General features: G+C 36.0%; 1 protein-coding gene across 1 annotated transcript in view; it reads left to right on the forward strand.

The window, feature by feature from the left end:
* The window catches only part of LOC128638270 (IgGFc-binding protein-like), a 54,082-nt gene extending 46,366 nt beyond the window's left edge, over positions 1-7,716 (forward strand). Inside the window, exons 15-20 of the mRNA XM_053690136.1 lie at positions 3,900-4,495; positions 4,701-5,271; positions 5,368-5,567; positions 6,276-6,647; positions 6,801-7,084; positions 7,381-7,716. Coding sequence (XP_053546111.1) covers positions 3,900-4,495; positions 4,701-5,271; positions 5,368-5,567; positions 6,276-6,647; positions 6,801-7,084; positions 7,381-7,390 — 2,033 coding nt within the window. The 3' untranslated portion in view covers positions 7,391-7,716. The remainder of the gene's footprint in view (positions 1-3,899; positions 4,496-4,700; positions 5,272-5,367; positions 5,568-6,275; positions 6,648-6,800; positions 7,085-7,380) is intronic.
* The last annotated feature ends 6,078 nt before the right edge of the window (positions 7,717-13,794 follow it).

Below are 13,794 nucleotides of genomic sequence, written 5' to 3' on the forward strand. Positions count from 1 at the left end.
ACATCCCAAACTACCTAATCTAACCCCTAATCCGCCAACCCCCCCATGACACATTAAACCTAATTAACCTAGTAACTCCTAAACCGCCAACCCCCACAACGCAAAAAACTAACTTTAATGTCTAAGCTCTCTAAATTAAATAACAAAAAATACTACTATACAATTAAAATAAAATTAAAAAACAATTACATTGCATTAAACATGCAACCCCCCAAGCTACAAAAAATAAAAAAGGCTAACATTACAAAAAATAATAAACACTATCCAAAATAAAAACTTAAGCCCCCCAAAATAAAAACACCCCCTGATCTAAGAATAAACTACCAATAGCCCTTAAAAGGGCTTCTTGTAGGGCATTGCCCTAAAGAAATCAGCTCTTTTACATTAAAAATAAACAGTCCCCCCTAACAGTTAAACCCCCCCATCCACCAACCCCCCCCAATAAAAAAAACTAACACTATATATATATATATATATATATATATATAATATAATAAACCTAAACTACTCATTGCCCCTAAAGGGCATTTGTATGGGCATTGCCCTTAAAAGGGCATTCAGCTCTCTTGCTGCCCTTAAAAGGGCATTCAGCTATTTTTCAATTGCTCAAATCCCTAATCTTAAAACTAACCCCCCCCAAAAAAAAGAAAATCCCTAACACTAAGCCCCAAATAGGTACTCACAGTTTCAGAAGTCCGGCGGAGAAGGTCTTCTTCCTGACGGGTCCATCATCTTCATCCACAGCGAAGGTGGCACGGAGGTCCAGATGGTCTTCCCAGATTTGGCGGTCTTTCCATATGTGCATGGAGCGAAGGTCCAGAGTGGTTTTCCCAGATGCGGCGGTCCTCGGCAAAGGCGTGGAGGTTCCTCTTCATGCTATCCTCCGCCACACACTGAAGATTGAATTCAAGGTACCCCATATTTATTGGGGTACTTTGCATTCCTATTGGCTGAAATTTTCAAAATCAGCCAATAGAATGAGAGCTACTGAAATCTTATTGGCTGATTTGAACAGCCAATAGGATTTCAGTAGCTCTCATCCTATTGGCTGGTTTGAAAAAATCAGCCAATAGGAATGCAAGGTTCCCCAAATTGATTGCGGTACCTTGCATTCAATATTCAGTATACTACGGACATCGGATGAAGACCAGCCTCCATGCCACCGAGGACCGCCGCCACAGATGACCACCGCGAGGATTGCCAAATCTTGAAAGACTGCTCCAGACCTCTGCACCGCCTTCGCTGTGGAGGAAGATGATGGACCCGCCTGGAAGAAGACCTCTGGAGTTCTGAAACCGTGAGTAACTATTTGGGGCTTTAGTGTTAGGTTATTTTTTAATTTCTGGGGGGGGGGGTTAGATTAGGGTTTATTGGGCAATTTTGCAAAATGCCCCTTTAGGGACAATATGTAGTTTAGGTTTATTAGTGTTAGTTTTTTTTTTTTACTTGTGGGGGGTTTTGTTTTTATTTTTAATGTAAAAGAGCTGATTTCTTTAGGGCAATGCCCTACATAAAGCCCTTTTAAGGGCTATTGGCAGTTTATTCTTATTTTAGGGGGTGTTTTTATTTTGGGGGGGCTTTTTTATTTTCATAGGGATTAGGTTTAATTTTTTTATTTTGGATAATGTTTAATTTTTTTCTGTAATTTTACTTTTTTTTATTTTTTGTAGCTAGGGGGGTTGTAGTTTTCACGGTGTCACTGTTTTTAAAAAGCCCCTCTTTAAATAAAAACTACAAACACATGAGGTAATGAAGTTATGCCATTTTTTTTCCTGCATAGTGTGCCCAGGCAAGCACAAATATGCCTGACACTACGTTAATTCTTAGTATTTAGACTGGTAGTCAGGTTGATCAGGAGGTGGCGCACTTCACCACTGATATCTCCTTTCTTCTCCCATCAAAATTTACCCTCTACACACCTCGCTCCTCCAGCACATAGTCTTTCACTCAGCTGCTTCCTGATACTACACCCTCCCTCAGCCCATACAAAATAGTGGACTTTAGTTACTAGTACTGCTCCATTCTGTGGTTCTGCTCACACTGATTATAGACTTTCCTCTTCACTCACCTGTGTACTATTGTAAGTCACCTAAGTACACTTTACACAACCCAGTCACAAAGCATTTCCATAAGTAACCCTAAAACTGCCAAACAGCTTAAATTTATTTCTCTTATTTTCTTTTTCTTTACTTTTCAGTGGGGATATTATCAAACTAAGATTTCTGCACTTTCTAATAAACCTCATATCACACTCAAAAACCAAAACAAAAAACAGCATGGTAATTAATCAGCCCTATAGCCACAAAACCTGCTATTCCCTTGCCTTGGAGCCTCTATCATATCTTCACATAAGGACCCCCAGTCCCTATGGACCCCACTGACATCTACAAACCACATGAGACTAGTGTTTACCCGACTTTGTATTTCCTGTTAGTTATATGCACACGAGACCTCAGACCAGACCCACTGTCCCATACCTATATTATGCATCAGATACCCTGGCCCTACAGCCTCTATTAAAACCACATGATAGAGAGATAGATAGGTAGAGAGATAGAGAGAGAGAGATAGAGAGAGATAGATAGATAGAGATAGAGAGATAGAGAGATAGATATAGATATATATAGATAGATATTCCCAAAAATAGAGTATAAAATCCTCTACTACGCACATAATATAGAGAAAATAATCTAAACAGGCCAGAAGGCTTGTTTTTCCCAAAGAAAACATCTGAATTACATTGTTTCCAATGCAGCAAAGGATTCTGGGTAAGATGAGCAAATGAGGTGCACAATGACACTTTTTTTTTTACTTCAAGTCTGCTTTTTACGTTGATTCCCCTTACGCCAAAGCATCGCTGTTCACACAGCTTATAAGCTTAGCTAGGGTTAGTGCAGTGATTTAGAACCATCCCAGGACAGCCTGTTTCGTGGTCTCTGGTTGGGGGGTATCTCTCTCACTCTCACTCTCACTCTCTCTCACTCTCTAGATTTATATAAATAAAATTTAGTCCTCTCAAATAAATAGATGCTAGATAGAAACTAGGGATGGGCGAATGTTTCTAAAAATTTAAAAAGAATTTTGATAGGTTCGTTCATTCGAATCGAATGTTTATATAACATTCTATTTTCGTTCGAATAATGGAATGTTTAGCTATGTATTCATTCAATTTCGAAATGTAATATTCGAATGTGACATTTGAATTTGAATGTGACATTCATATTTTAAATAGTATTTCTAGTCTACAACTGTGTTTAATAAATGTAATATTCCAATTTGAATGCTATATTCGAATTTGAAATAGTATTTCTAGTCTAATACTGTGTTTGATAAATGTAATATTTAAATGTAACATTCAAATCGAATATCACATTTGAATCAAATGTGACATTTGAAATAGTGTTTCTAGTCTACAGTTGTGTTTTTATAAATGTAATATTCGAATGTGACATTTGAAAACTGTAAATAACATTCGAAAATCGAATTTTTAAGAATATTTGTTCTTATCAACATTCTATTATGTAAATGGAATTTCTACAATAACATTCGTTCTAACATTCGAATTCGGATATAAACACATTCGCCCATCCCTAATAGAAACCTAACATTTTTTTAAATAGAGGAAAAAGACAATGTAAAATGGATAGGGTTTTTGCATCAGCTGCCCTTTTATTAAATGTTTAAAAAAAGATGCCCCAAGACAGCACTTTAAAATTAATTTCCATGAAGGTATTTTGAGTAATCTCAAACGACAGTCATCAAAAAATAGTTTGGAATATACATTTATTGAAAACTAAGTCCCTTTTTTATAGTGTCTTATCATCCATTTTATACCTGATAACTAAGAAAACTAATGAACGTTAAAGGAGACTAATACAATTTTTATTTTATTTTTTTAGCCGTTTCCTGTGCACCAAACAGCCACTATGAGTTTTGTGGAATTGGCTGCCCTGCAACCTGCCATGGTCTCTCCTCACCAGCTGGATGTGACTCGCCTTGTAAGGAGGCCTGCTATTGTGACAATGGGTTTATATTAAGTGGTGATAAATGTGTCCCAATTGCCAAATGTGGATGTGTCTACCAGGATAAGTATTACCAGAAGAATGAAGTCTTCTTCCCTAAAGGATTATGTGAAGAGAAATGCAAGTGTGGAGAAAATGGAGTTGTAGTATGCAAGCCTCAAAAATGTGGGCCCAATGAGGAATGCACAGTGGTTAATGGAGTCCGTGGGTGTCGACCAACCGATTGTGGAAGATGTGTTGCTTCTGGAGATCCACACTATATTTCCTTTGATGGTCTCACTTTTGATTTCCAAGGAACATGCACCTACACATTTGCAGAACTTGTGGAAGAAGACTCCGGTCTAGAAAAGTTCTCAGTGGTTGTGGAGAATGAGAGCTATGGAAATGGCAAAGTGGCTGTAACAAGGCTGGTGGTCATTTCTGTCTATGGTTATACAGTTGCCATTGAAAGAGGAAAGAGGTCAAGTGTGAAGGTTTGTCTGTTTTTTTTAATCTTGCGCACCCTAAATCGCCTAAATATCATGCCAGTATAAGTGGGTTTTTTTGCTTACAAAGTGTTTTCTTAAATTACCATTTAATATTCAGTCTTTGTTTCTAAGCTGTTGCCAATAGTCCTACAACTAAACTGTCCAACTGGGTAAATATTTACATGTTTTTATAATGTATTTTCATTCATAGGTTGATGGAGAAATCATAAAATTGCCTCTTACTATTGATGATGGAATTATTTCTGTAAACCAAGAGGGAAATAATGTTGTTCTTCAAACTGACTTTGGCCTAACGCTTCTTTATGACGTGGTTTACCATGTTGTCCTGAATATCCCTGGTTCATATCGTAGTAAAGTTGGAGGTCTCTGTGGCAACTTTAATGGAGACAAAAAAGATGAATTCCAGCTTCCCAACAAGCAAGTTGTCAGTAATGTCAATGAATTTGGGGTTTCTTGGAAAGTAAAAATTGAAGGTGCTAAATGCAGTGATGGCTGTGGAGATCAATGTCCTGTGTGTGAAGGGCCCAAAATACAACCTTACAAAGCTACATCGTCTTGTGGTATGATAACTAATGCAGCTGGACCATTTAAAGCATGCCACTCCAAGATCAGCCCAGTTGAATACTTTAACCACTGTGTCTATGATGCCTGCGCTGCAGATGGGAAGGATGAAATAGTGTGCAAGAGCATTCAGGCCTATGCAGCAGCTTGCCATACTGTTGGTGTAACCATTGTCTCTTGGAGAACTAAAACTTTATGCCGTAAGTACAATTTAAGTGCATTTATTTTTATGGCAGTCCATTGTGTCCAAACTGATGTTGTATGCAGCTTTCACATGCTTTTTTTATTTTTAACAGCGATGACCTGTCCAGCCAACAGCCACTATGAACTTTGTACCAGAACCTGTGAGAACACTTGCTCTAGCCTCATGGCCCCACTAACCTGTACATCACGTTGCTTTGAGGGCTGTGAGTGTGACGCCGGCTATGTGTTTGATGGAGACAAATGTGTTAGTATGGATCAATGTGGTTGTGTTTTCAACGGCAGATATTTCAGTGTAAGTTGCGTGTTTGAAGAAAAACCCAAACATACCTCTTTATTTCAATCTATCCTTCATGTATACACCCACCTATGCCAGTATATCTTTATTCTAATTTAAGTTGTTGCTCAGAAATGCCTTCTGCTTATAAACACTGTAGTTTTAATAGGACTACAGTTGCACAATTCAGATGAAATTCTCAACAAAACCTTTTACATTTGAATATACTGTACATTCATACTAAGTAGTGGTTGGCTGACCTAAAAATATTCATTTTGTTTAGCTTTGAGTGAAAAGTTGTAATAAAATGTATCGTTTAATGAAATGCATAGTTTCACAAAAATGTAAAGTAAATCATAATTCCAATAATTATATAATTTAAATATTTATTTTATTAGAGATTACCTAAACAGTTTTAAAATGGGGTATGAGATTTTTAAAAGTTTGGAGCCAAACAAAATTAAATATATAATATAAATGCGTTTCAGAAAATAGATTCTATGAGTAAAAATGGGCGCATACAGAACATAATGCACCTACTAGAAATAAATTTAGTGTACTGAAAAAATTCCATAGCAGTAAAGGTTAATAAAGTAAAAAAACAATTATAGCTAAGGTAACAAATTTTACACAAAGAAAATTATGAACGTTTCTCTGCCTAATTTCTTACCTTCCATTTCTTAATAAGAAAAAAATACACTAAACTAAATATATTCTTGTGCACAGGCTGGTGATTCCTTTGCTACCGCTGATTGTAGCTTGCAATGCACGTGCCAGGATGGGGTAACGCTCTGTGAGGCTAAGGAATGCCGCACCAATGAGCGTTGTGGAATTAAGGATGGAAAGAGAGGATGCTACAGAGCGGACGGGGTATGCTCACTGAAGGCACAGATGTTTTCTACTTTTGATGGCATGTCTGGAGGAGCTGTGTCAACTGGAGCTTTTGAGGTTGTTTCTTTGTGTAATGCAAACACTGAGTCATGGTTCAGAATAATAGCCCATGTTCAAGACTGTGGAAAATCTAAACCATCGGTTTCCATGATACACATTTTCCTTCGCAGTGGTTTGGTAACAATCACTAAAGACAGACAAGCCTGGGTAAGCTATCATTAGAAATGTGTTTTTTTTTTTTTTTTTTTTTTTTTTTATTTTTTTTTTTTTTTAAAAACATAAGTGCACACCTTGGAATTCTGCTTTTAGCTGCCACACTTTTAGACACACTTCTTAAAAGTTGTAAAATTTTTATTCTAGGTGAATGGAAGAAAAAACAACCTTCCAGCAGAAGTTGATTTCCTAAGCGCTAGAGTTAGGGACACCTCAGTTTTCATCCAGTTGGGAGTGTACTTGAGGATAGAGCTGTCTGACAATGGAGATCTAACACTCACTGTGAGTGAAGAGCTATCTGGATACCTCTGTGGAGCATGTGGAAACTTTAATGATGACCCCTCAGATGACCTCCGTGGACCTGGCAAAGAGACCTTATCTTCCATCTTGCAGCTTATTACATCCTGGAGAGCTGTTGATTTCTACAGCTGGTGAGTGACTCGATTTTACATGGGTTTACCTTCAGTAGATATTTACTATATAACTGTATGTGTGTTGCACAAAAATTTCAGTTTCAAACTATTTAAAACATATTCCTGGAGACCAGGATCTCACAGGCAAAATGTCAGCCCACAATTACTTTATATCAACCTTTATTCAACTAGCTAATCATGACCCCTTGTGCTAATTTCTAGACTTTTGCTGATGTGTTTATGTTCACAGTTTTAAATATGAACATTGCTCAACCATACACTATTTTTAAATTTGCTCTTTTTGTTCTTTACAGTGATAAGTAAGTTTATGAAGATTCCATGAATCTGTCCCTGACCACTACAAAGCCAGAGGTTAACCCTACTTAGGACTGACAGCCTGATAAGAATGTATTCAAATACTTCCTGGGGACAAGATTTCAATAATACATGATTTTATGAAACTGTTGCATTTTTTTAAAGGTTCTTTTTCTGCGTCCTTAATAAAATTGGAAACTAAATCCTCTTTTAGAATGGTTGCCAGATATCTTTATGGGGCCTCTTGGCTGAATTTGCTATCTAAATCCTTCTAACATATGTATGGGAGCAATAGTTGCTTTACAAACAATAAAATTGTAAACCATTAAGTGTAATTTTGTTATGTAATCATTCATATTTCTGCTACTCATCCCCATTGTTTTATAATGGAAATATAATTAAGTGCACTTTCTAATAGTTAAATTACACCAAAACTGTTTTTGCCTGAATTGTTTATCGTATTCCTGTTTTAAAATGATGCCCTCTGTTAGTCCAGTATTGCATTACCTCCACAGCAGCACAAAGTTCTTTAGAAACATATATGCTATTTTCTAAACACAAATATATCCATGAACGTTAAGATATTAAACTGAATTGGCTGTTTTGTTCATATTGCTTCAACTTTACATAAAGCAACATCTGAGAGAAATGAAGAACCAATCTAATATAAGGAACAAAGCAAACAAATTGTTGATGCAAAATAAAGGATTCATAACCCAATAAAATAGGCTACAAGGAGAATACATGCAATGGAATCCCAAAAATAGCAACTAATGGTTATATAGACATAATGGGAAAAGGGTCCTAAATATTGTAGTTTATGGTATCCTATAGCCTAATCAGAGTTCTTGAACATATCTGTTTTAAAGGCCAGAATAATAATCTTGGAATTTTTGGGAATATATGATCTTCAAAGAAAAAAAAAATTCATATCCCTTTTTAATGCTCTTCTCCATGATTCAGAGCGTGCAACTTTTCAATTTACTCCTATTTTTTTCTTCTTTGTTCTAATGGTATCTATCTGAAAAAGCAGGAATGTAAGCTTAGCTGGACCATTTTTGGTTCAGAATCCTGGCTAGCGCTTGCTGATTGGTGGCTACATTTATGTACCATGCGCTTCCCAGGTGCTGAACCAAAAATGGTCCGGCTCCTAAACTTACATTTCTGCTTATCAAATAATGATACCAAGAGGGGAAAAAATGAATAGGAGTAAATTGTAAAATTGCTTAAAACTGCATTCCCTGAATCCTATTTATATTAACCAAAGTTCTGCGAAACAAGTGAAGTAAATCTGTAAATAACACATTTTGTTAGCTATTGACATTCTCCTATACGCATTGCCTAACATTAAGTTGGCAATATCCCTAAAGCTTAGTTATTTATAATTGCCGGTTTCATGAAAGTTGAAAAACTGGAGTTTTTTTCTAAAGCTCTTATCCAAAAAGTAGCTCAAACTAAATATAAGAACTGGAGACAAACTCTGAACAAGGATTACTCTCTGATGGATGTGAGGAACACTCTTGGATCAATGAAAGAAGGTTGAAACCAGAGGACTAGGAGTAGTTAAAGGCAGATCTAGGGACACTTGGACCCCAATTGACGTAAAGGGACAGGCTACATCATAAATGTTATGGTTTTAAAAGATAATCTCTTTATTACCCATTCCCTAGTTTTGCATTTTAGCCAATTGCTCATAAATAACTCCCCAGGCTTAAGCACAATGTTATCTATATGGTACCAATGAACTAGCAGTTTCCTGTTATGAAAAGCGAATAAAAGCATTTTATAAGAGACTGTCTGCAGTGGATTAGAAACAGGCAGAACTTTAGATGTTATAAAGTATATTAATATAACAATGTTGGTTGTGCAAAGCTGGGAAATGGGAAATAAAGGTATTATCTATTTTTTATTTTTTTAAGGGACAGTCAACACCAGAATTTTTGTTGTTTTAAAAGATAGATAAATCCCTTTATTACCCATTCCCAGTTTTGCATAAACGCAATTACAGTAGTACACATTTTACCTCTGTAATTACCTTGTTTTTGTGTTGACTGTCCCTTTTTAAGGAGGGAAAGCAAGCAATAAGTGTGATCTGCACTGATATATGGTCAGAGCTCCACAAATAGCCATTTAGTTTAGACATATCCCTATGCTTATAAAATAGACACAGCAATGAGGATATACTAAGGTTTATTCAGTTGGGGATCTTATGCTGAGAGAGTTGTAGATCAGAAAAACATTTGTACATGAAACAAGCAAGTTAAATACTGTGTACGTACTTTTATAAAGGATAATAGTTTTTTTTTTACTATTTATTATTAAATAATAGTTCTAAAGAGACATACATCACTTGGCTGGTATAAAATTTAAACATGGGGGATTCTCTGCAAAACTAGATATTGTATAACTACCTAGAGGGAAGCCGGTGTTACAACAGGTAGTGTAGCCATCATTAGTCCAAAGTACATGTTACTGAGTGCAATAAACTTTAATATTCAGTATAGCACTTCAACAATAGTGATGTCCCGAACTGTTCGCCCGCGAACGGTTCACAGCGAACATAGCTTGTTCGCGTTCGCGTTTGTGGGCGAACACATGGCGATGTTCGAACCGCCCCTATGTGTCATCATTGTGGAAACTTTGACCCTTTATGTCACAGCCGCCTGACACATTAGAGCCAATCAACATCAGACACTCCCTCACAGACACTCCCAGCTACTCAGAATCCGCCATTTTAGACTCATAACGACCTTGCTTTTTTAATGATAGGACGTGTTATGTTTTTGCTCCTGACATTCATAGGAAAAACATAGCTAGGCTAGTGTATTTACAGTCCAGAAGGACTCCACTCATCTCTGCTGCAAGCACAGCACCCCAAAAAGCCCTTTTTAGGGCTATATTTCGTGCCGTTTTTTTTTTTATTTCTTTTTTTTTTATTAGCATTTGCCTGGCTTTCAGCTGTGTGTTTAAGGCTCACAGCATATGCTGTGACTACTGCCACCACTGATATCTCCCTAACAACATTAGTTTAAATTTAACTAACCCAAAAATATAATTATTTTTCTAGTGTAATTTTTTTTCATTTTCTATCAGGCCAGTGTCACACAGCATATACTCTGGTTCATTGCTCTGTGCCAGCCAGCAGCCACCAGTGTTAATATCCGTTTATAACATTATTTTTAATTTAAAAAAAAAAACACAAAAAAATATTTTGCTAGTGTAATCTAATTACATTTACTATCAGGCCTGTGTCTGTCAGGCTCACTCAGCATTAATATACCTCTTTTTTTCAGTCTTTTGGTTAATTGGTCTGTGCCAGGCAGCCACCCAGCACTCATATCTATTTTTCTTTCACCTTCATTTTAATATAAAAAAAAGTTTAAATTTGTTTGCTAGTGTAATCAAATCTAATTTTCTATCTGGCCTGTGTGTTTTGCTGACATAGAGAGCCTACTGTGTTTACTTGCTGCCCTCCCTAGTCTATGAGCCACGACTCATATGTGTTTAACCTTTTTTTAATTTCCCCCCCAAAAAAATAATTTCAATCATTTTTCTAGTGTAATCTAATAGTATTTTCTATAGCAAGAAAGAAGTGGATAGAGGATCCACTGACAGAATGCAGCTAGCACTCTATGCCTAGGCTGAGGAGGCGTGTGATCCGGGTGTTATTAAAACATAACTTTTATTAGTTTATTGATTAAAATACGCACACACAAACATACATATATTAAAATAACCACTCTGTTAGGTATTTCTAAATAAAGGTGATGGCTAAATATTTTTAATATAGGCCTGAGGTATTGGAGGCCATCACCTATGGAAATATGTTTGATAAATGAAATTTAGTAACTTGGGGAATTTATTCTCGTCACCTGTAATCAAATAAATGTAATGTGGGGAGACAGGGTTGACTTGCTAATGTTGCGTAAATCCTATCTCTATTAAATTAATGCTCAGTCTCAATTCTCCTTCCCTTACATATATCTGTCAGTTCGTGTTTAAGGTGTACACATTATCTTGCACAGTGGGTTTTATAAAGAGATCGATATTTGTTCTTATAATAAGCTACAAATCATGATTGATCATTCTGGGAGTCTATGAATACCTAGCCATTAGACACCTTCAATAAAAATTGCTTATATTAGCGACTGTACTGTTCAGTCAGAAGTGAATCTTATGCTCCAAACGTGTGTCCAGGCCAAGTTAATGTGATATCTGGTGTTATATAATAAAGACAGTCTGAACAATTTTTGTATCAATTGTACCTTTTCAATAAATGGTACTTGGTAATAAGTTATTTCGTCCCTTACCAGAATTGCGGTATATATTTTGTACCAATCAAATGGTGTATTCCTGTTTATATACACAGGTTATGAGTTATTATCTTTATTACCTAGAGTTGATTCAATTGGACATTTACTAGACTCTTCAATCATGTAATGTTGCCCTGTTTATGTATACAGGTTTATCAGTTATACATCAGTGCAACTATTCCTTAACTAGGTTAGTGCTAATAGGGAGACGATCCCTATATTCTGTGTGCGCCGTTTGTAAAGATTAACATCAATAGTTCACATATGCTAATTGTGTAAATCTCTCAATGGGAGGGTCTTTCGGTATTCTAATAATTCTAAGGGACACAGACATAAAGGTGTACTATGTTTTATGTGGTTACGGTATTCTGTCAGTGACTATCTGATAGTTTCAATCTCCGTTTCTATCGCAAATCTGAGACAATCTGTTAGTTTCACTCCTATGATTTTAATTGTTTAGTGATGTGTTGGTAACAGATCCTGTTTGATTTTCTTGAGTACTTAGTCTTTCTACGAAGCTATACGAGCATAGAGTTCATTTAACAACAGATTTCTGAAATATATATCTAGATATAGTACTATCGTTGCGATAGTTGAAGTGTTACACCTTCATGTTATATTGTGCTTACGCTTAGGGAGTGCTGATGTATCGAAGTGGATATATCTGATATTAATCACTATTATATCTGTTAAGTAAGCTGTAGAATTTATTTCTATATGCCTATAGAGTTAGCAGTTCTCCCCATAAGTAAAATATTCTCTCCTGATATTAACACAGTGATACGTTCCAGTGTGTTATAGATATTACGTTTACTAACAATGTCTTTTCTTTATCTATGTAACTTAAAGGATGGAGGTTCTCCCCTTAAATAAAATGTTTCTTTTATCCTGATATTACTCTATTGATGAGTTCTAATACTTTTAGGTATACTACGTTAGTTAACAATATCGTTTCTTAGTCATATCGTATACCGTATAGAGTATCAACTTAAGTATATAGATTATCAGGTGTCTCTGCCTAGCTATATACTTTGTTACTGCTGATTACGATTCAGCGTTATAAGTGACAGGCTGTAATAACAGCTAGATGTAATTTAGCGTTATGCTTAGCCGGCTATCGTGACCGAGTACCTTGACGAGATTGCCCCAGAATGTAATTTTAAACTAATACATTTTAAATTCTAATGTTTGTTGAGTTTACTAAATTTTAACAGAGTGGTGATACAGAGCGTCTTACTGCTGACGCGTTTCGCCCATAACTGGGCTTTTTCAAAGATTGTCTCAGATTTGCGATAGAAACGGAGATTGAAACTATCAGATAGTCACTGACAGAATACCGTAACCACATAAAACATAGTACACCTTTATGTCTGTGTCCCTTAGAATTATTAGAATACCGAAAGACCCTCCCATTGAGAGATTTACACAATTAGCATATGTGAACTATTGATGTTAATCTTTACAAACGGCGCACACAGAATATAGGGATCGTCTCCCTATTAGCACTAACCTAGTTAAGGAATAGTTGCACTGATGTATAACTGATAAACCTGTATACATAAACAGGGCAACATTACATGATTGAAGAGTCTAGTAAATGTCCAATTGAATCAACTCTAGGTAATAAAGATAATAACTCATAACCTGTGTATATAAACAGGAATACACCATTTGATTGGTACAAAATATATACCGCAATTCTGGTAAGGGACGAAATAACTTATTACCAAGTACCATTTATTGAAAAGGTACAATTGATACAAACATTGTTCAGACTGTCTTTATTATATAACACCAGATATCACATTAACTTGGCCTGGACACACGTTTGGAGCATAAGATTCACTTCTGACTGAACAGTACAGTCGCTAATATAAGCAATTTTTATTGAAGGTGTCTAATGGCTAGGTATTCATAGACTCCCAGAATGATCAATCATGATTTGTAGCTTATTATAAGAACAAATATCGATCTCTTTATAAAACCCACTGTGCAAGATAATGTGTACACCTTAAACACGAACTGACAGATATATGTAAGGGAAGGAGAATTGAGACTGAGCATTAATTTAATAGAGATAGGATTTACGCAACATTAGCA

Source organism: Bombina bombina, chromosome 8 (assembly GCF_027579735.1).
Source record: "Bombina bombina isolate aBomBom1 chromosome 8, aBomBom1.pri, whole genome shotgun sequence".
Classification (NCBI taxonomy): Eukaryota; Metazoa; Chordata; class Amphibia; order Anura; family Bombinatoridae; genus Bombina; species Bombina bombina.